The 23623-nt window shown below is 38.7% G+C and overlaps 1 protein-coding gene across 2 annotated transcripts; it reads right to left on the bottom strand.

Annotated features, from left to right (window-relative positions):
• Nucleotides 1-1379: 1379 nt before the first annotated feature.
• On the bottom strand, nucleotides 1380-23557 carry LOC131681810 (uncharacterized). 2 transcript variants are annotated; one of them, XM_058962861.1, is made up of 11 exons: nucleotides 23384-23557; nucleotides 23244-23324; nucleotides 22986-23187; nucleotides 22768-22935; nucleotides 22033-22127; nucleotides 9498-9839; nucleotides 9182-9431; nucleotides 8865-9127; nucleotides 7197-7810; nucleotides 6819-7140; nucleotides 1380-1932 (listed from the first exon to the last, which is right to left on the bottom strand). In XM_058962861.1, exons 1-11 carry the CDS (start codon nucleotides 23433-23435, stop codon nucleotides 1652-1654), a joined length of 2670 nt encoding a protein of 889 aa, XP_058818844.1. In that variant the 5' UTR covers nucleotides 23436-23557; the 3' UTR covers nucleotides 1380-1651. The 2 variants fall into 2 exon arrangements, with proteins under 2 accessions (XP_058818844.1, XP_058818845.1); XM_058962862.1 differs by lacking the exons at nucleotides 22033-22127; nucleotides 22768-22935; nucleotides 22986-23187; nucleotides 23244-23324; nucleotides 23384-23557 and adding exons at nucleotides 14857-14951; nucleotides 15501-15668; nucleotides 15719-15920; nucleotides 15977-16057; nucleotides 16117-16298.
• Nucleotides 23558-23623: the final 66 nt, after the last annotated feature.

Genomic DNA, 23623 nt, shown 5'->3' with positions numbered 1-23623 from the left:
GTTAATGTCACTCCTTTGGTCCTACGTTCCTGGGATGGGGCAGAGGTTATTAGACCTGCCCTGCCTATAAAGCCAAGGTTATAGCGCCTTTACTCGCTCTCTGGAATAATGATAAAGAAAATTGTCGAAATCGGTTGATTAGTATTATAAAAACGAAAAACTCTCAAACAGCTCCAAGAATAGAAAAAAATAAAATCCCGCGAAAACGCTTCCTTAAAAACCAGATTTCAATGATTTTCCTGTTTAGCGCTTGTGTATGTCCGCAGTCAAACACGCGGGGTACAACCTTTTTCAATACTCATGTTATATTTCACAGCCGAGAAAGCAATTAAATGATTTATCCAGGACTAGTTACTTATACCTCGAGGATACACTAAACCAAGAAAGTTTTTTTTCTAGTTGAGTAAATACTTACACCATTAAACAATTTGAATGAAAAGTGGAATTCATAAAAATTACAAAGCAGCAATGCCCGGATAATGCTGTGTTCGAAACTTTTCATAAATTTTACGAACGCTCGCGAATATAAAAACGATTAAAAGCTGACTGGACTGGATCAAATTAGCTTACAAGTGAAATCTTTTTGGTAAATCGAAACCCCTTAGTTTCACTTCATTAAAGCACCAATACTAGCTTCAGTAGCCATTTAACTGGGAACTTCCAAGACAATATCAAGACACGTTTCCATGATCCTTCCTTTGTGTAGCCGGGAATTGTTTCTTCGCCAATTTCTTACCTTGTACCACCATCCTTACCACGCCCAAACTCGCTCTGACCAACTAGCGGGAGTGGAAGTGTACTTAGCGGGACAGAAAGTACCCGGCCCTCGGAATACATTGTAAGCAGCGCACCAGCTCTTATTGAACATTATTCCAATGAATCCACTGCACATTTGCTGCAAGCTTCTTAATCACTATCCACTACCTGATGCACCTGATCTAGGTATATGTTGTGAAACCCCAACGATTTCGTTTGTAAATTTAAAATTTTATATCACTTTATATCCTATTCATTTGAATTTCTTGAGCACAAATTGAACACGTGTCAAAAATTTTCACGTCTTCCGTCGGTCACAGTCTGCTTCGATCTCTACAAACCATATGCCAAATATGAACTTTTTCTTATAGCTCTAGTTCGCTCACAAGCGTTTGGGAGTTTCTATGGTGAAATATATGGAAAATCGGAAACAGAAAATCAAAATTCAATAAAAACTCCCACAGTTAAAATTTCATATAGTGTAAATTAGAACAATCCGAACAAATTTGTAATTGGAATGGGGTTTCTGGAGCCAATTACCATTCGATTGAATGGTGTTCCGAAAAAAGTCATTGTGCCGGTCTACATATTACAATAAAATTAAAATACAACTACCAATAGGATTGATTACGAATCACAGTTTTTTATATTTATTCCGAATCCTGATTGATGTACCAAATGTGCATAGCTCATCTAGACATCGTACTCTATTCATCCTTAATCTACAACTTCCGAACCGTTTGTTGCATTTATGTTTCGATTATTCTAATTTAGTATTGAATCTAGCAATAAACCTAATGTCCAAAATAGCGCATTAAATAGCACTATGTACTAATGATATATTTACTGGTTTCTACTATCACTATTTAAAAGGATTCACTTCTTCACTACACTACTAAAATGCATTTGCACTAATCCAATCCAGGAATGAGGTTATTCTCGTAAACACAGCGTACCGCCAGTCGACGCAGTTGGGTGCGTGCACCATGAGTCCAACCAAATACGGTATCCCATCCGGTGCATCCCATCGTAGCTGATCACCAAGGCTGATACACGTCGAATTACGCATATACGATCGTGCACAAATCTGCGAACTGCGTATTGCCTGGGGGTGTGTGCGCTGACAGTCGCTGTTGTACATAGGCGCTACGTAATCGAACGCTATCTCCTCGTCGTCTGTAAGTAAAGCAGGATGATAAGAAATGAAAGAGCGTTCAAGCAAAAAAAAAAACAAATCGAACGTTATTAAACATGTTTTACCGCAATATTTTTATAAAACAATGAATAGTTTAGATTGATTCAAAGTTCGCAAGTATGTTTCGCAAATTTACCGGAGGCATTATCCAATCACAATTGCGAAACAGACAGTGCGAAGAAAAGTATCATTTTTGGTATGGATTCAGTAAAAACACTATCAAAAGAAAAGGTTACGTTTATGGAATTGCCCAAAGAAACCAATGACCTAAACTAAACCGATTTACCCCCATATAAAAAAATTGAAAAACCGCTCAAACTTTCAAGACTTTCACCGAAGTACGTGGTCCGAGTCTTATATACCAATCGCGTCAGCTCGACGAATTGAAATAAAGTCTGCAAGTGTGTGTGCAGCACCCCTTTGTTCGAGAGGTGATGTGCTCCGATTTGAATAAAAAGTTCAGCGCTTGTTTATGCGTGGGATTGACTTTAGCTAAAATTCAGCTAAATGCTTTAACGGGAGGTGGGGTAAAACGGGTATCAAAAATTGGTGAACTAGGTTAAAGTTTCAAAATCTCTCTAACTCTGCTTTAACTTGATGAAAACTTTTTCTAAAAGGGTTTTGATGTTACTATGTTTTAATTGCCGCAAGGTTCTACTGAATCGATTTTGTTGGCTATTTTCGGCAAATTTGAGACTAAGAGAAACGAAAGCAATGAAATTGAAAGACGGATAGGTATTCTAGAGCGAATCAGTTATAAACTTAGAACGGAAAACTAGAACTAGGCAGGCTGATATGGGCATGATCGAAAGGAAATGTGAAGAATTTTTGCCTTCTGCAGAGTAGGAGTTGGGCGTTTCACCCAAGTCTACCGCATGGTCTATGGTAGAACATAACTCATCATCATGTTTTACCGCCGACGCCGGCGGTAGACTTGGGTGAAACGCCCAACTCCTACTCTGCAGAAGACAACAAATTCTTCACATTTCCTTTCGATCATGCCCATATGAGCCTGCCTAGTTCTAGTTTTCCGTTCTAAGTTTATAACCGATTCGCTCTAGAATACCTATCCGTCTTTCAATTTCATTGCTTTCGTTTCTCTTAGTCTCAAATTTGCCGAAAATAGCCAACAAAATCGATACAAAAGGGTTTTGAGTGGAACTTAACGTATGTAATCACACTTAGTGTGAATTACTGGGTACCGTAACAGCAGACGATTCGGTAGTCATTTGAGTTAATCAATTCTGTTACTGAACTCTCCACCATGTTCCCTTTTTACCCAAACATAAAAAACACTGGTCAGTTAGCAACATTTTCAGATCGTTAGCTGCGGGCTGCTGACTTGTTCAGTAATTTAACAATTTAATTCGACGAATCTCCAGTGAAAATCACTTTTAAGCTGACAACTGTTACTGCTTGTACAGAAAATTAACAGACAAAAAGAGTGATTTCTTTTCAAATGAATCTCATTTGAATATTTAAGAAATTTAAATAATATTATCTGAAAATTGGATCTTCATAGTGTAACGCATCCCCCATCAATGTTTAATAGCGGATAAACACTGATCGTTTGAATGCCAAATGCGCACTAATATTTTAACAAAAGAAATCTTACATCTCCGGCACTTGATCGCGAATTTTATTCTGGGATTTCTGGACACACTAGACAATTTTCATAAAAAATTTCGTACATTAGATGAATCAGTCGTAGATCTATTGAAACACTTTTATTTTTTACGAGTTTTTCGTGAAAACCACGAAACGACTTTCATTGGATTATTACGAATCGGCTTCATTAGGCAAACGAATTGTTCGCTGATATATACGAAAGTCTTTATAATATTTACGAGCATCATTCGTCAAACCGTCAACGTTAAACAAGCTTCAAAGAGGTATAATATGGTGTCGTTGTTGCAATACCTCAGGTAATTGTTGAAGATTTCCTGACCCTCTTTCGCTTCCAGTTGATCCAAAATCTGGAGCAGTATGCATTCGATCGGATTCAGTTGAGCCATTGCAAACTGTTAGTTGGTTTTGTGGGAATAAGTTTGAGTTTTTCTCTCTTATCCCTCACAATGTCAAAATAATATACTAATAAAATTTATGTGCATGGCAAAATAAAAATATTTCTGTTAAGACAGAGTTAACAGGATTAGTTGTGACATTCCACTAAGTCGCTCAAAAAGTTTTTGAATTTTGTAAGAAATTATATAAAAATATTTGATATTAATGAAAAAACGTAATAAAACCATAAAGTCTCGTATTCTGACGAAGAACACAGATAATCTGTTTGATATAACTGATTTACTACCTAGAACGGATTACAACCTACCCCAACCAGCAGAAAAGTTATGAAAATTGGACATTTGGGTCCAAAATAAGTCGAAATCTCAATTTCGCATATTTTTTAAGGAACAAAAATGGTACATTTCAAATACTGAGATTCTTCCCTTTAAAATAAAGCCTATACTAAAATTTTCCCAATGGAACTATTAAAGATATAGCGTTAAAATTAGTAATCGCGAAGATATCTGCTTGGAATACAGTACAGTATCTACCTAGCGAGTGAAATTGTGCCAATCTCATTTCACGACAGTAGATATCAGCACCAGCACGTCCCTCCATTCGAGAACCGTCAGTGTAGCAGACCACTTGCGTTTGTTGTTGTCTTTCCATATAGCCAAACAACCACTCCTCTCGAGAGGGAATCTTCACATGGAATTTCCTGTAAGGAAAATTACATGTAAGTGTAATATCGCTGGGAGCAAGAATATTCTCACCCCATGTAACCATTTCTGACCACAGTAGCAAGATCAACATGGTTACTGTTCCAAAGCCCAGTAACCTGCAGTGCTTCTTATTTGAGGCGTATGTGAAATGGTTTGATATTTAGAAGGGCCTTAATGACAGCAGTCGGAGTTGTGGTGAAAGCACCAGTCAACGCCTTTCCCTTCTACCACCATCCGTATGACAGTATTGGACGTACAATTGTCGTGTAAATCCTATAGATGTATTTAGATTTGAGACCCCAGGTCTTTCCAAAAATTCGTCTGCACTGCCCGAAGGCCTTGCACGCTTTCTTGACTCTGAACTCAATGTGAGCAGACCAATTCAGTTTGGAATCCAATATAACTCCAACGTATTTTACTTGATCTGCACACAGTGGCTCAGAATCAAAGAAATGCAAGGGACGAGCCCCGGTTGTTACTCTCTTCTTCGTGAAAAGAATCATTGAAGTTTTGTTTGCGTTAACTGAATATTTAAGTTCGCGACACCACCGTTCGACAGCTCTTAATGCTTGTTGCATTAAGTCAAAGATTGTTCCGATGCAAAGTCCAGTAATGGTAATCGTCAGCAAACCAGTAGGTTAGAAATCCAAGCCCATTGAGTTTCTTCAACAAGCCTTCGGCAACCAGGTTCCATAATAAAGGTGACAGAACGCCACCCTGAGGACAACTGCAAATACTTAACTCCACATCTTTGCCTGTTTCAGTGACGAGCAAAGAATACGGTTACTAAGCATTGCGTTTATCCAACCCGAGATACATGCAGATACCCCACGGTCACGCGTCGCTTCCAGAATAGACTGGAAGGACACATTATCATACACCCAAACTTGATTGCTTGAGCGAGAAGGCCTTCTCACTGTTGTAAACAACATCGTGAACATGATCACTCTCATGGATTTCCCACAATGATATGCATGCTATGTCAACTAAGCTAACGTTCCTGATGTGATGATCTAACAGTTATTTCTCGCTATGTTTTCGGGATATACCCGGTAGCAAGACTGGAATGCATATTTTTTTCAAGACATGTTCGAGAATATCAAATCCCTTTTGCAGTAGCGCTGGAAATATTCCATCTAATTATTGGAAAATATCCACAAAATTTAGTCGCCAAGTTTTCCAAAAAGAGGTCCCAGGATTACGATATGTTACCACATTGAGGGTGACTTCCAGATGATCGAAAATTATATATTTATGATCGGATAGAAAGGGTTCAGTTTCCACCTTGATTTAGGGACTCCTGCTTTCAGTCGCCTCCTACGACATGGGAGCAGGAACCCAGTAGCTCAATTCTTGGCCGGATGCCACACGGCCTCTGAGCAGATTCGTCTGTACGTATCGAAACCCAGCAAAACTTCACCGAACTACCATCAGCCGGAATTCTCAAAAAAACCCCAGCCAACAAAAATCCGGCAAAATAATGCCGACTATCGGCGAAAAAATTTCGGAACGTAGAGCGAACGTTCCAGTACGTAGTGCAGCATCCAAAGAAGTTCCCAGGCTCCGTTCGCCATTAAGAATATTTTAAACCCTCTCAACAATTTTAACCATAGCACGGATCGCATGACACTATTGAAATTGGGTTGCCTTTTTGGTGGGTTTTTGCCACCGGAACCCAATATTGAAAGGTAAGCCGTAGTCACGACAATAGATCCGGTTCTTGCAAATTACATTTCTTTATCCGAATTTTAAACTGACTTGTAACATAAACGAATCTGCCTGTGGAAATATTATTTATTTATAGCTCTTTTTTATACTGGAGGTTCATCTTTGCCGACTTGTACTGAAGGACCTCACTCCAATTTCTATGTCTGATGTTTAAACCCGATTCTTACATTCCAATATATTTGAAACCCACACTTTTAGAAGTTGTGGATTTATGAACCAACTTATGGAATCTATGAAAACGAATGCCCCTGGTCCCCGGTAATCCGTACTTCCGGAGGGATCCAGAGGGAACCGAAGTAATGGAACCCATACTGAGACTCTTTTTGAATTTCAATAGAATAGGAGCAATATGGATATCAAAATTCTGGAATAGTAATGTTAACATAATGCACATAAGTTGATACAAATACCTTCAAAACTTAATTCCATGACTAATGGCGTGTGGGATGTGTTTGTCCAGAGGCAAGTTGGAAATACGTCTGCACTCCACGATAGCGGGCGTCGCAGTCGAATCAGTGCAATATCGTTACTGTTCGTGGTAGAGTTATAATCTCGATGTAATATGATTCCGTCTATTTCGAAGTTTTTTTGGGAAACATTTGCTACAAGTTGCACAAATTGAGGTAAGCCTTCGCTCAAACAGCTGGCCGATGTAATAATTATTAATTTAGTGATGATTGCCCCATGACATCGGAACTCTATATTCTCTCCGCTAATCCATCCAATGTTGACCTACGAGATATAATACATATTGGAAGCTATGTTTGATTAACTGTAACAAACCTTACCATTGAACCGGGTGAATATGTAACTGCGAGCCGCTTTACCAGTTGTGGACATTCAAGAAGCTCTGGGTGTACTCGACTGCTCTGCTGGTTCTTGATCTTAGATAATGGACAACAAACCACCTTACTACTTGAACAAAACTTAATTGGTCCATCCGCTAAAAATTTAGACCACTCCACTGAACAAGTTCCAAGCGTAACACAACGACCTTTTACTCCAGCATCATTTTCACAACTGTTGCCCTGCAGCAGATCCGGGTCCACAAAACTAACGGAACTGCCCGTATCCTGATAATTCGGCAACAGTACCGATTTCAGCCACTCTACATGGCTGGCTGGACGAGTGGCCAGCATATACTCACCGAACCCGCAGTCCCTACCCTGTTGGCTGAGAGCGAACGTCATATGATAACTGCGGTCATTAATCTCCACCGTTTCAGTAATTGGAGCACCTATCCTTAGTCGGCACGTTTCAGGTACTATAAAGACATCATTGCCAACACAAAGATGTTCCCTAGACATACCCCGTGGAAGGCTTCGCGAATATGAATTTGGCAATACACAGCTACTTTCGTTGAAAATTCTCGATTGGATGTGCAGGAACTTTTCCGTCGGGTCTAAAATAAGGCGCTATCAACAACCTGTTCAAAAATCAAGTCACTTACGACAGAGAGAATAGGAAGAGAGTCAAAGAGTAAAACCAAGTCAAAACAACAAAACCTTCTTTGCTATCCCTAGTAACAATTGAGGTTTTATGGTAGTTTTATAGCCACTCATAAAACTTAGGTAGCACTTCTAGCATGCTATAAAACTTCAATTGTTACTTGGGTATGATTTTAACACGAGAATTTTGGCAACCGCTTCCGCTGGCAGTACTTTAGATCACTTCAATTATATTTGGAAATTGTTAATTGTGCAATCTATTTGATTTAAACGAAACGATAAATGGTATTAAGCATAAAAATATATATGTTTTTTCATATGTATCAATTGTAGATTTGTTGTAGTAGGTAATTTCAACTTCAATTAAGTGCTAGGTAGGTGATCAAAAAGTCAGAATAATATCCAATGAAAAAATAATAAACATTAAACAAATCATACCGTGCTCATTATGTACATTTCGAATCAAATAGTAGAAATAATTATGAAACTTGTTTTAGTAATAAGAAAGCACAGATTTCTAAAATACTAACGAAAATTTCGATTCCGATAGCACTAAGTTACATTGAACTATTGGGCCATCCCGCAGACTCAGATGGTTTTGATAAAATGCCAAAACATCCCGACACCTGCGGTATTTTGTATGATAAAAATTCTAAAACATCCTGCACTAGAAGACAAGGGGTTAAGCCAACGAGAAACTCTAGGCTTGCTCATATGACCCTATTCCATGCTTTTATTCACTATCTTCTGCAGCCCCTTACACTACCTTTAGTACTACGACTCTAAATAATACAGAGCCTAAGCGAAAGCATATCTTTAGAACATATCAAAAATTCAAGTTTTTATACTGACGCACAACGTCAAATGTACTCTACTAATTCCTCAACGTCAAATGAGGCACAATCAGTGTTTATTCACTTGCTCTAGTGGTCTGTTCAATAAAATATTTTTGCTTGACATTATTTGTTTCTCTTCCTATTCATTCTGACTCATGAGATTTTTACGAACTCAGTTGTATCCGTTCATCGCTGTAAGGAAATGTGTTCATATCTTCTCTACCATAACCGATAACTTGTAAAATAGAGTATGGAATCTCGTTTCCATGCCAAATGCATGATGGCTGAAAACTTATCGACAAATTGAGGTGCTCCTGCATCTTCAGAACAGCAATATTGTTGTAACTAAATCCTTTAATATATTCAGGAGGAACGTAAATCTTGGAGATAACCGCTGTATTCCCTCCTTGGTACGTAATAGTCGTCGGAGCTAGACTGTAAGTAGAATAATTTGAAAAGTTTAAATCTGGTAAAGCTATCTATCATTACCCGTTAAAATTAGTACAATCTGCGATGGTTAGCACTGTATCCTCATCTATAATTACTCCGAAGCAATTTTCTGGCCCTCCCGATTGCCATCCGATTTCCGCCAGCCAATCTGTATTACCATAATCTTTGATTCGTGCATTATCTGAATCATAGGAAGTATAGTCGATCGTTTTTTCCTGGATCACAGCATCCTCATATTCCCGGAAATGTACATATCGTAATGCGCAAATTGTTGCATTGAAGATATTTTCTATGAAAAAGTGAACAGTACATTAAAGCATAATTGTCCTTATAGTGAAACTCGAATCATTTCTACCATCCACGTCGGCACCATTCTGCCGCATTGTAGACACTATCCAATCCTGGTATCCGGCTATTCTGGTGTACACACCCGGAGTTGACGTTCCACAGGCCGAACCGAATGAGGTAATTCCGACAATAAATGGAGTCACCTTGGAATTGTGCATCAGTTTAATCTGTAGCGGACCGCCGGAGTCACCCTCACAAGTGTCCATTCTGTCGTCAATCGCGCAAAGGTGCTGGTCTTGTAGACCGGATCGAAGCTTTCGGGTAGTAATGTTACTGTAGAATTCACTGCACTGTTGCTTTGAGATCGGTTTCAAAACCACTTTCAACAAAACTGGTGTTTGCTCCTGTGCTGAAAAATGTTAATGATTGTTTAAATATATCTATAGGAATTTGAGACAAATTTATCTCCTTGAATTCCCACTGAAACGTACTAATATATCGTTTCAGTGGCGTAGTAAGAATTTTTTCGATGGATATATGATTTTTTTGTATATATGTACAATATATGTATTTAGGAATATATGTTTTTTTAAAGGGTAGATCAAATTAACAAAAATAACCTGAGCAGGAAAAAAAGGCACAAAAGCCAACAACTCAGGAAACGGGTTTGATTAGTCACCCAACCCGCTAATGCAAGTACTCTTGCACGGACCTGATTCCTCCCCGGCGTTATCTTACGTCATTACTGCGGGAAGAGTTTTTTTTTGTGGGCACAGCACACACTTCTATCCAACTGCTTTGTAGTTAGTTCTTCCAGTAGGATTACAGTACCCATCCTCGCACACTACCAGTTTTCGACCATTCACACAACGTGGCAATTTCTGTATGATAGTAGGAAAGTTAGCTGTGGATCTAGAATTAGTGCTCTTCCCCTATCTGTGCGGCAAACTTCAGACTGTCTAATTTACTGAGCCCTTCGGATCCCTTATGCCATTTGATACTTCATCCTCGTTGAGCTTCCGACTTGTTCGCGAACTACTCGGTATAGTCCCGGACGATGGATCTAGCCTACTCCAACGAAGAGTTATCCGGCGAGAGAAGTTCGAAAGCGAGCCAACCAGCCAGGTGCCGAGGTCAGTTCGGCGATTCCTGTGGAGTATGGCGTCCGGTTTGCTGTAGCTCCGGCGCGACTGGTGGTGTCTCGTCGCGGTCTACTCAGTCTAGTTCCCGGCGGTGAATGACTGTACGCTGACGAAGAGTAACCCAGCGAGAGAAGTTCTCCCGAAACCGAGGCTATCAGCTAGGTACCGAGGTCAGTGCGGAGATTCCGGTGAAGCAGGGCGTCCGGTTCACTGGTGCCCCGATGACCCGCGACTGGTCGTGTTGCGTCGTGGTACTCAGTCTAGTCCCCAGCGGTGAATCTAGCTTACCCTGACGAACAGCTCCCTGGCGAAAGAAGTTCTCGCAATACCGATTCTTCTTTGGTTTTTGCTATATTTCTATCGGAATAACCGATGGGGTGCCGCGGTCGGTCTGGCGATTCCGGATGGAGCGTGGCGTCCGGTTCGCATGGCGTTCGACGACCCATACTCGGTGCCCTGTTGCAGTCTACTCGACTAGTCCTCGGCGGTGGATCTAGCTTATTCCTGCGGAGAGTTCCCTGGCGGTGATTGCTATCCCGAAACCGTTGCTCGATGATCATCACGCCACTTTCGCTGTAAGAGGGTCATGATCTACATCATAACTCTGTTGACTGCGTTCCACGTCTTTACGTCTCTTGTCATTCTGTAGGCTACATTGTCCGTGTTGATGTTCGGTCCTCCCGTTTTAAGTAGCTCCCTACATGTCACTTCAATCCTCGGGTATTGGAAGACCACATGCTCCGGTGTCTCTTCGACGTTCTCATACTCCGTGCGCAATGGCGACGTTGCGTACCCGAACCGATGAAGATACTTCCTGAAGCAGCCGTAGCCCGACAGAAGCTGTTTCAGGTGGAAGGTCACCTCTCCGTGCTTTCTATTGACCCACGTCAACAGGTTTGGGATGAGCCGGTAGGTCCACTTTACTTTCTCCGTATTGTCCCTATCCTGCTGTCACGTCGCCATCGAATCGATTATCATGATCTTCCTTGTGCCTCTGGCGTTTCATTGATTGTAGCACTTGATATCCTCCGCCAGGATGATGCAGATGGGGATCATCTCGGCGATAACGGATACTTCTCCGAAGATATTATTCGGTACGCAATCGTGACTCATACGACCACCAGCCGAAACGGCTGCTTTTCGCGGTTCCGCTTGGTTTTCAGTGCCGCACCTCAGTCAGGAACCCCACATCCCTGTATCGATGACGAAACACTAGATAACAAACCGACTTTTCGCGGGTGTAATCAACGTGGTTGGAAATGCTCAACCGGTCGTTGATTATCACTCCCAATTGCTTTATTACGCGCTTCGATGCAATCACGTGCCCTTCGACGGTGATCTGTATCCGCTGAACCGCTGTACAGTTGCTGACCAATAACACATCCGTCTTGTGGTGAGCTATTTGCAGCTTGACACCGTTCATACAGCTGTACGATCGCGTCTATTGTCTCCGTCGCCGACACATCCACTTATCCAAGTGTCTCACTCATCACCGTTAGTGAATCGTCGTCCGCCAAACGAACGAATTTTAATTTCCCGGGCTGCCGCAGTGCTAAGACCCCATCGTATATCCCGTTCCAAAGAGTTAGACCGAGATTGGAGCCTAAAACGACTCGCATTGACTTCTGCCCTTCGTTCGTCTCGTACAGCAGTACTCTAATCTGGAAGTAGTTCTTCAGGATTTGGCTCATTCTTCTGTGCAGCACTGCTGCATTGGCCTATACAAAGCAGGATGGCCCGGTGACTTCCCTGACTTTGGCACACTGATACAATATATTCGTAAATCACTACTAATTAATTTCGTACAGACAATTTTCATAAAATAAGCGAATTTTTCGTACATATAATGAATCATTCGTAGTTCTATCGAAACACTTTTATTTTTTATTACGAGTTTTTCGTAAAAACCACGAAACGACTTTCATTGGCTTATTACGAATCGGCTTCATTTGGCAAACTAATTGTACACTGCTATATACGAAAGTCTTTATAATATTTACGAGCACCATTCGTCAAACCATCGACGTCAAAAGAACCTTGTGTCCTTGTTGCTATACGTCAGATAATTGTTGATCATCACGACGGTCTCGGTCTGACTATTTAATAACCGTATCCGTGTCCGCCGGTTTCAGCAAAAATTTCATGAACCTTTTTCGCTTCCAGTTGATCCAAAATCCGGAGCAGTGCGGATTCGGTCGGATTCAGTTGAGCCATCGTTTAGTGGCTTTGTATGAATAAATTTGAGTTTTTCTCTCTTCCGGGATAATTCATAAAGAAACCGAGCTCGTTCCATATTCTGCCGGAGCAATGTAAAAATTATATGCTATTAAGTAAAAAAACTTCTCTAAGATGAACGAAATGAATTCGTGCGACCAATGAAATCATTCGTAATATATACAAACATTTATTAAAATAAACGAAACATTTCGTTTCATTCACGAAAAATAATGTCGTTATCATCGAAAACATTCAAACACTAAATATGTAACATTTACGAAAACTTTCGTTCACCAAGCGACCATTCTTCAGTTCATGAAATGAACGAAACCTACTATTGACAATGCACAAAAATACTTCGTTGCAGAAAGCGACAAATGAGCTCGTGCATCGCACGATCTATTTCATTATATTTGCGAATTTATATTTTCAGTGTTTCACAAGTCGTTTTGGAGCACAGGTCTTAGGATCTACATACATAACCACTGTAAAGAATATCAGATAAAATGAATCGATCAAAATGCAAGTGAAGTGAATCAAGATATCCTCGCAACTGGTTTGACGAGTACAGGCGTAAATTGGATATGTTTGTAGAAGTAGATTGCAGAAATCGATGAGTGACATCAATTTCAAATCCAAGATGGCGACTTCTGATTGAGCAAGACATTTTAAAACCTTAACGATAAGGATATTTTTGTACAGGGCGTGACAAGTAGATGACGGAAATCGATGAGGGTGTCATTTTGAAATTCAAGGTTTAGCGGAATTCTCTATATCCTATATCAACATGGGTATTTTCGGCACGATGTTTATGAATCGATAGCAAATCTCGATGTCTGACGCAATATTGAAATCCAAAATATCGCTATCTTCCCTATTGTAAAAGCCAGGGACGGATATAGAAAAAAAAATCGGGATAGGTTCGAAATTTCGATTTTGCAATACGTTATACGTAAAAACCTTATTTAATGAAAATCAGTATTGGTGGTAGAATTTTGTTTGAAAAGATTTTGAGTTTGAAACTAATATAAAATTCAAACTAATTCAAAATTTCTCAACAAGTTGAACATTTTCGGGAGGGGTCCAGACCCCCAGGACCCTCCCCCTAGATCCGCCATTGGTAAAAGCACCCACATTGGAGCTATTCAGCTTTATCCATTTGTTGTTCGTTAACCATGGTAATCAATAACGAGAAAGAACTGCTTTTTGAAGAGTCTTTTATCTAATTTGTCCTCCACCATTTTCACATCAATTCTTTCGAACATTTTCTAGGCTATCCACGATACATAAAACTGTCGCCAAGATACACGATTGTTTCGAACCCGATTGCAAATATCAGGTTTTTTTGGTGACCATTTATAATTTATGCGCACCAGCCTTAGACATACACACATTGTGCTTTTGATACGGAATAATGTCCAAAGTGTCTTCGATGGTTGTTGAAATGAATAAATGTCTTTTTCTCTTTGAATCTTGGTAATTTTTATTCATATCTTTCCATTTTAGTAAATTTTCTTAAAGTGCCGACAACCGACCACATTTTTCTAAATGGCAAGAAATAACTATTTAACTAAATTGAGCTTCTTTCGCCAATTAAAGTTGCCATTGGTATGCCTATGTCCCAATATTGTACAATTGGAGAAGTCGTATGAGACAAAAACAAATGAGTGCTGACAACCGACCACATTCCCCTCCACTGTATGTTGCGGAGTGTACATTACTCATATTTTTAGATTAGATCCCGTACAAGCTGTAAACCATTTGTGCTAAACTATAATGCAACCTATTCAATCGACATATTGGTGGATAAAGTTACAGAACGTAGTGTGAGTTATTCTAGATCGACCCTACTGAATTCTAAACTTTGCGCCATCCTAATAAATAAATACATCAGCAATTCCATGCAAAAAATGGTATTTCAGAATTTTGTAACATTGGCGTGGATTCTGCAATCTACAATTCGTAAAACCAAGTCTTCAGAGCACTAATAAAATATTTGAATTATTTGCAAACGATATAAGATCAACACATAAATAACATCAAAATACAATATCTAAAATATCATACCGAAACCAGTTCTCCCCCAACCAGTAGCTTCTAACTTTCGAAACCTCATTTCTTCATCTAGCCATAAACAAGCAGGAGCCACTGTGTCATGCAATCTGCCAAAATTCATAAAATTAGTAAATAATTTGAAGACTTATTGCAAAACTATTTCATGGAGGTACGCTAATCGGTACTGGATCATTTATGCTTGTAAGCAGTATTTTCAGTTATCGTGAAAAATGCTTGTAGTACCGAAATTGTGTGTTTAGCTAAAATAAGACATCGTCAGAATTATATTCTTTCTTTTATCGTATATTCATTCTGTTGGAAATCATCTGCAAAAATTTGGTAATACTAAAAAAATAAACAATAAGTTATAATATTGCGAACACTATGAACATGAGATAATTTTTTTTAGTTTCAAAATTGTCATCTATGCATTTACAACTTTGCTGGACACATCGTTTCGATAAAACAAAACGTTTTCGTGCTTTTTTATTTTCCTTGGCCCTATTGAAAAGTGTGTCGTTAGTCGATTAGAAGAAAAGAAGTGATAGACGTTTTACTTTAATTAGAATTAATGTGCAGATAATCAGCAAATCTATAAATAATCGACTAGTACTGGTTAGCATATCTCCGTGCAATAACTTTCCTTAGTTACTTACCTCACACCTTTTGACAGTTTGATCAACGCAATATCATGATAGTTGGCAGCAAATTTGTGCATCGGATGTCTAATAACCTCAACAATCTTTATTTGTTGCGCATACTGATCATCATCAGCGCTGGTGAGATCAATATCACCAAATCTCACAACATCCGGAGCCTGATTTCTACACAAACAAAATCAAACACTACTTATAACTGGCATAAGTATGCATACCTCGAATCGACAGCACAGTGTGCTGCAGTGAGTACGAAGTTGTCCCAGATCAGTGTTCCCCCGCACTGCCACAGTATATTTCCGTTACGCTGGGTCCACCCGATCGCTCCCATGTGCGCGAATTCTTTTAACGGAACCGGCATCCCGAATGCTGGCTTAACCCCTGGCTCGAGGTACAACTTGTGATAGCGAAGATGGCAATCTACACAAAATCGATTTGTATGGAACTGTAACTCAAAGTCACGGAAAACAACCTACCATCCAAAGTAGTCCGCTCGTTAGGGAACATCAGAGGATTTCCACCATGATCAGTAGTCTTGGGTGACCAATAGTCAGCAGCTAAATGAATGCGAATATTGGACGAACCTAATTTTTGAAATCATTACCAATCTACATACCTTCACTAATAGGCCAGCATGCGAGGAAAATAAAAATGAGGAACCCCGTCATCAGAACCTGTAAATACCCTAAGTAAGATGAACACTAAAATGGGAATTACTATCACTATATCTGTCGGATTGACCGAAGCAACTGATACTAAAGCTAGTTTATAATTGAATATTTTCCAATGAGGTAATCGAGTACAGATCAGCAGATAATGAACGCCTGCTCAGAACAGCATTTTTCCTATTGAAATCGATCTGTAAGTTGAATCACGTGCCTTATTGGGAGTTTTTGATTTTTTGTTGTAAAGCAATAATAAATCACGCAGTTGAGCAACAATTTACGCATACATCACTACATCAGTTTAATAGATATGCAGCAGACTGATAAGTACATTCGAAAGTAAACCCCCCCGTAACATAAATAAGACACACTTGAAGAAGATTTCATAATTCTATCCTGAAAACCTATCATCAAACTACATAACCAAAAACCAACTCTCATAAATTAGAGAACCAGACCAGACATAGGCGGATTTGAAAACCTAGAGAATTCTCGCAGTATTACGCTATCGAGGGAAGTATTCATCGGCATATCAAACATCATATCTTCCTTCATCAGAAATCAAGGTGAACGAGTCTGGAGAATTTTAATTGAAGCCGACCGTACATGGTAACATTTTATCGTTACAACGTATTTACCTTTTCATCGCACGTGAGCAGACAGATTTCTTGAAAGGGGATTTACAAAAACTTACAAGAAATTGTTCGGTATTTTATATACACGATTATTGTGACGTCAAACGCCGATTCAGGATTTATTCTCGAAGCAAGCCGAGAATAAAGCAGCTTTGCTTTGCGATTTCAATTCCAAGGTGGCGTGCGCCGCCTTCTACATTAGACGAAATAATTGGTTGATGCAAACTCAATTGTATTTTCTCTTCAAACATACGAAGAAAAATCTTAAAATTGTGTTGAATAACCTGGTTTAAATTTGCCGAAAAACTTCAACCATTCTTTAGTTATCGTCCACAGTCGGTCGAAACAACAATTCCATTAGCCTATCATTTACTTTTTTCTTCTTTTTTATTAACGACTATTGAGTCAATTTTTAACTGTTGTAACGGCATTTTGTTAGCAAGGGACTGAAAGGTGTGAAGTATATTTTTTCAATATTAATAGTACTCAAGGAAGAGCAAGGAGTTGAAGGAAAAAAGTTTAGAAAAGCAGGGAATAGAGTCATATGAGCAAACTTAGAGTTTCCCAACTATTTAACCCTTTGTCTTCTACCGCACGAGTCATTATATGTTGGCATTTAAAATGCGAATCACCTGAGTCTGCGGCATGTCCGAATATGCGTAAAATGACTTAGGGCCGTTTTCTTCACCCTCGCTTAACTTTTGAACCAGGTTCACCAGTACGTTTAAACCTGGCTTAAGCGCTAAACGAGGGTGAAGAAATCGGCCCTTAGTAATTTATGCTGTCGGAACCGATAGGAGAAGTAACACGCACGGGTTAAATCCACTTAAGTGGGTCGAGAAATTCGAAAAAATACCTTTTCTTAGTGAACTTTTCTCAAAAACGTTTCTACAAAATTTCAAAAGAATCTGAATATTAGAACGGCAATAAATAGCCGAAGGTGTCCTGCGACCATTTAAGCAATTGTTCAGTTAGGAATCGTTCATTCGGGAAATCACGTTCGTCAGAATGTAATATTAGTGCATTAATAATCTTTCGAAAAGTAAGTTGTTTGAAAGATGTGTTGGCGGATTCACGCAAAATAATCATCTTGAATATTGGCGAAAAATTCACGAGTAGACTTCTGTCCCGTACACAAAAAGGTAATGACGATTGTTTCGGAAAGATTTGAGTACAAAGCGCTCGTCTAACGAGCGTTTTGTACGGGCTGGATTTAGCTGGTGTTTTGTGCTCGTGTGCCGCGCTAAGGCCCGCCTTCCCGGTAATCAAACGGAGTTGGTGGTTTCAGTTATCACGTTTGCAAAGTTGTCCGAGAGCCAGCAATCCGAAGTAGCAGTTCATTACTTTGTAGGGGATCGGTACGGAATCTTAGTACGTGAGGTCCTTCCAGTGTACGTTGTCTGTTGCGGAGGGTTCTGATCTCGTCGACCAAATCGGAAGTCTCCCGTCCAGCCGAACCACACTCCGCACCTTTAATTCGGCCATACGCACACGAGCCGCCGCAGTCGACCACGTTTCGTCGACTTTGAGTCAGTGCAGTGGATCCACATTAGGGTGTCCCAAAATGATATCATGTTAAAAATGTCATCGGGCTCACTTCTTAAATGAAAGGTTAGGGTATCAGGACCACTTTCTTCTTCGGAATGAATTTGTTAAAACGCTCGCTGGTGGCGAATTTTGATTTATCAAAAATGGGCCGATTTTGGGTAAAATTTAAAATTTATGTTTGTTGAAGTGCTCCTGAACTGTCTTAAATTTTTTCAGCATTTTTTTATTTTTCTGGAGATCCAAATGGAGAAGTTTGGTTAGTTAGTGTGTACAAATTGTGGATTATAAAAGCGACAGAGACTTGAAAACTTAGTAAAAAGTGTAATTTTTGGTGTTTTTCATTAGTTTTTGTTCAAAACTGGGTATCTACAAAATTTTAAAAGTATTGGAAACACTTCAAGTAGTTGAGCCAAATATAGGGGCGTATTTTTGCTAAAGAAAGTGTATAGCTACGGCTAGTGAGGTATGTATGAGTTATTTAAGTTTTTGCAAGATAACCTTTTGACATTTTATGCTTTTCATAAAAAATAACACTGTTCTACAAAATAAAACAATTTCAGTGTGCGTAGTCCGCATTTTGTTTTTCGTAAAATAGTAGGAAAATGATGAAAAATGGCGTTTTCTTCTTGTCTCTACTACATCAGAATCGGTTTTTATGAGCATTTGACGATTTTTGATAAAATTATTTAGTATATTAATAACTACCTAGTGGGGTTGAAAATCATGAAAATTAAACAAATATGTCGAGTTAGTGGCAAGTTATGGCGTATATTTGTATGCCGAATTGATTAACGTATTCAGATTTTGTATAAGAAGTCTCATTCCCATGTTAAGTACATTAGAGTGAAGAAAAATGCAGAAGGGTGGGGTGAATGTTGAAAAACTTATCTTTACGTTTTAAAACACATAATTCCGAAATAGCCAATTTTGAAGGCTTTGTATTTTCGAAAAAGTTTTACAACAGAATACAGCGTATCTTCTAGTACAATAATTTTGACAAAAAATCCTCCAAGAAGTAATTATGGTGAATTAACTTTTCTAAAAATAATTTGAGACGTGGCGTCATTAGTACAGTTCTTATTATTTTTATAATTGATGGTACAAAAAATCATCAAATTCTCATTAAACCCGATCCTGACGCACTAAAGTCACAGAAAACGCCGATTTAAATCATTTTCCTTCTATTTTCCAAAAAACAATATGTGGTCTAAGCACATTTGAATTGTTTTATTTTTTGGAACATTATTATTTTTGATGGATTGCTAAAAATGTCGAAGGTTATATAACAAAAACTTATATAACTCATACCCCTTTTACCGTGGCTATACACTTTCATCAACAAAATCACGCCCCTTTATTCGGCTCAACTATTTGATGTGTTCTCTATACTTTTAAAAATTTGTAGATATCCAGTTTTGAAGAAAAACTAATGAAAAACACCAAAAATTACACTTTTTACTAAGTTTTAATGGCTCTGCCGACCTTATACTTCAAAATTTGTACAAAGTAACTAATTAAACTTCTCCATTTTGATCTCCAGAAAACTAAAAAATGCTGAAAAAATCTAAGACAGTTCAGAAGCGCTTCCACCAGTATGAATTTGAAATATTTTTTTTGTGTAGCTAAAGTGGACCGTTCAAGCGAATACCCTGAGGAACGATTTCATGCTTTAGTAGCATAGTCGGGCAAGCTAACACGACTGGTGGTCTCTCGTTAACCGCGAGAGTGGCGCATAAACCACCGAGTTTGAAATTCCTCTAATCTCTCGTACGCGAACGGTTACAATACCCAGAGCCGTAGCATGATCTTCTGGCACCCTTGACGAAACCTCACTTTTGCGCCCCTCTGGTGTTAACTTTGTCATCCTTTTTAGTTCAACTTTCGAACAATGATTTCGTATATACATGGAAATGGCTCCGCTCTACTAAGGCGGTGGCCACAAAGACATTTTCAGTATTGTCAGCGAATATGCCGCGGTACACATGAATCCCCCGGCCTTAGGCCTGGGCATAAATAAACTCTCCTGAAAAAAATCAGATTACGACTTCCCCTTTAAAAACATTTATTGGACTCGGTTAGGCCATGTTTGAGCTTCTATCGGAGCAAAGCTAATCCACTGACTATTGTAAAGATTTTGAAACTAACGCAGACACATTCAACAGTAACAGATATTCCGAAAAATCGTCCAGATATGTTCACAATTGTGACATTTTGTCTAAAGCAAGCAAATGACATTAGTGGCGACAAGGCTTGTATGAAGGACTACCGGGCCTAAATGTCCGCTTACAAAGTTGAGATCGTCGGTGGGGTCACCGTGTCGAAATTGCGCGTGGATCTACTGAAGCACGGAGTTGGCTGTTTCAAGGTCCCTTTGCTTCATTAAGCGAAGGTTTTTGAATGGAAATCGCACTGGATGGAACACAATTGTGTGTCCCTTCAAACTCGTATCTTTGGTGTTTAATTACGTCTTCTTCGACAAGAATCGTAAAATTTAATATGAATGACAATAGGCCTTATAACCCCAACTTCTTGTAGTTGGACAAAGGCGACGATTTCTGAGATTTTTCACAGTAGAAAAACTGCAAAATATGTATGATTTGCATCACGGAGCAGAAAAATTATTAAAAATATTATATTTTGGGGACAAAAAGATCCATAACCCCACTTTCCCGTATTTTTTCGAAAAACAGAAATATCTCCATACAAATACTAATACTAAATCCTTTAAAAAGAGGTATGAATTGCAATTTTTTGAGTGCTACTTCAAAAGTTATAGCATTTAATATATTTTTCCTCCATATTTTTTTATAGTACCACTTTAAAAATTTCAAGCAAAGTGGGCGGGAGTGTTTTAATTCTCTTAAATTTGGCATCTGAGCTTGCTCTGACAGTTGTCACAATATGAAAGGGGGGAAGGTTTTGTGAATTAAAAAAATGCATACATTAGACCGGCACAAAAATTGACTTTTTTTGAAACACCACTCAATCGAACGATAATTGGCTCCAGAAACCCCATTTCAAATATAAACTTGTTCGGATGCTTCTGATTTACTCACAAGAATTTTTAAGTTTGTACAAATATATGAAATATCGGCAATGGAAACAATAAATGCAGTAAAAATGCCAGCATCATCTTCTGTTTCCTAATATCCTCAGATATATAGCTGATTTTGTGGTAAAAAGATATTCTAATATAATGTTGTAAGCTGCTTCTCTTTCTTGCACATGCTTAGAATAGGACATTTTCAAAAATTCCTTTCATCTTCGAAATTAAATAACTTTGTCCGTGACCTCCAATCATTATGCAACTTTCAAAAAAGTTGTCCGTTATAAAAAATTCTACACTACCTGAAGATTTGTGATATGCAAAATAACTGTGGGAGTTTCTATTGAATTTGAATATTCTTCCGATTTTCCATATATTTCACCATAGAAATTTCTAAACTGTTGTGAGTGAACCAGAGCTATGGAAAAGTTCTTATTTGGCATATGGTTTGTAGAGCTAATTACCACTTGATTTAGCAGTGTTCCGAAAAAAAGTTCAAAAAAAGTTGCCGGTCTAATATAATATACAATACGATTTGTAAAACCAAGTTTTCAGAGCACTAATAAAAAATTTGAGTTATTTGCAGACTATATAAGAGGAACACATTATAAATAATATCCTAACACAATATATCATACCGAATCCAGTTCTTCCCCAACCAGTAGCTTCTAACTTTCGAAACCTCAATTCATCATCTAGCCATAAACAAGCAGGAGCCACTGTGTCATGCAATCTGTCAAAATTCACAAAATTAAAATAATTTGAAGACTTATTGCAGAACTATACCATAGAGATATGCAAATCGGTGCGAGATCATTTCTACTTTCAAAAATATTTTCAGTTATCACGAAAAGGGCTTGTCGTACGGAAATTGTTGTTTATCGAAGTTCAAAATATATAAGTTAGACCTCTTGTAAAAATTCCTATGACATCTTTTTTTGGCTTTTAAGAAAAACTCTAAGTATTTATAAAAATGAGCTATCTCCAAATACGCATTGTCAACAATTGCCTTTTACCGTGAGAATTAGATTCAGTATATTGACTATCATTTGCAAGAATTTAGTTACGATAAAAAAAAATAAGTTGTGATATTGCGAACACTGTGAACATGAGGTAATTTTTTCTAGTTTCAAAATTGTCATCAATTCATCTACAACTTCGCTGAAAACAACATTTCCATCAAAAAATGTTTTCGTGACATATTTTTTTCCTTGGCCCTATTGAAACGTGTGTCGTAAGTCGATATTCAGAAATCATAGCGAGAGACGCCTTAATTTAATTAATATAAACGTGCAGATAATCAGCCAACATAGAAATAATCGACTAGTACTGATTAGCGTATCTCCGTGCAATAACTCTCCTTACTTACTTACCTCACACCTTTTAACAGTTTGACCAACGCAATATCATGATAATTAGCAGCAAATTTGTGCATCTGATGTCTAATAACCTCAACAATCTTTATTTGTTGCGCATACTGATCATCATCAGCGCTGGTGAGATCAATATCACCAAATCTCACAACATCCGGAGCCTGGTTTCTACGAAAACAAAATCAAACACTACTTATAACTGGCGTAAGTATGCATACCTCGAATCGACAGCACAGTGTGCTGCAGTGAGTACGAAGTTGTCCCAGATCAGTGTTCCCCCACACTGCCACAGTATATTTCCGTTACGCTGGGTCCACCCGATCGCTCCCATGTGGGCGAATTCTTTTAACGGAACCGGCATCCCGAATGCTGGCTTAGGCTCGGCTTGGGGGTACAACTTGTGATAGCGAAGATGGCAATCTACACAAAATCGATTTGTATGTAATTGTAACTCAAAGGCACGGAAAACAACCTACCATCCAAAGTAGTCCGCTCGTTAGGGAACATCAGAGGACTTCCATCCTGATCAGTAGTCTTGGGTGACCAATAGTCATCAGCTACATGAATGCGAATATTGGCAGAGCCTAATTTTTAACATATTTACCAGTCTACATACCTTCACTAATAGACCAGCATGCGAGGAAGATGAAAATAAGGAACCCCGTCATCGGAACATTCAAAGACTCCAAGTAAGATGTTCACTAAAATTGGTGTTACTAATACTTTATCTGTCGGATTGACGGATGCTACTGATACTAGAGTTAGTTTATAACTGAATATTTTCCAATTAGGTAATCGACTACAGATCAACAGATAGTGAACGCCTGCTCGGAACAACTTTTTTTCTTAATGCAAC

The sequence above is a fragment of the Topomyia yanbarensis genome, chromosome 2 (genome assembly GCF_030247195.1).
Source record: "Topomyia yanbarensis strain Yona2022 chromosome 2, ASM3024719v1, whole genome shotgun sequence".
NCBI classification, from domain to species: Eukaryota; Metazoa; Arthropoda; class Insecta; order Diptera; family Culicidae; genus Topomyia; species Topomyia yanbarensis.
The sequence above is the reverse complement of the archived record's forward strand: the minus strand, read 5'-3'. Positions and strand labels throughout refer to the sequence as shown.

What these genes read in the sequence shown, in the direction of transcription:
- LOC131681810 (XM_058962861.1), bottom strand. Translation starts at nt 23,435, where the DNA reads ATGACGGGGTTCCTTATTTTCATCTTCCTCGCATGCTGGTCTATTAGT. An exon ending in TTGGGGAAGAACTGGATTCG is followed by an intron (nt 9,840 to 22,032) that starts GTATGATATATT and finishes AACATTTTTCAG; the next exon opens with CACAGGAGCAAACACCAGTT. An exon ending in CATATTCACCCGGTTCAATG is followed by an intron (nt 7,141 to 7,196) that starts GTAAGGTTTGTT and finishes TATATCTCGTAG; the next exon opens with GTCAACATTGGATGGATTAG.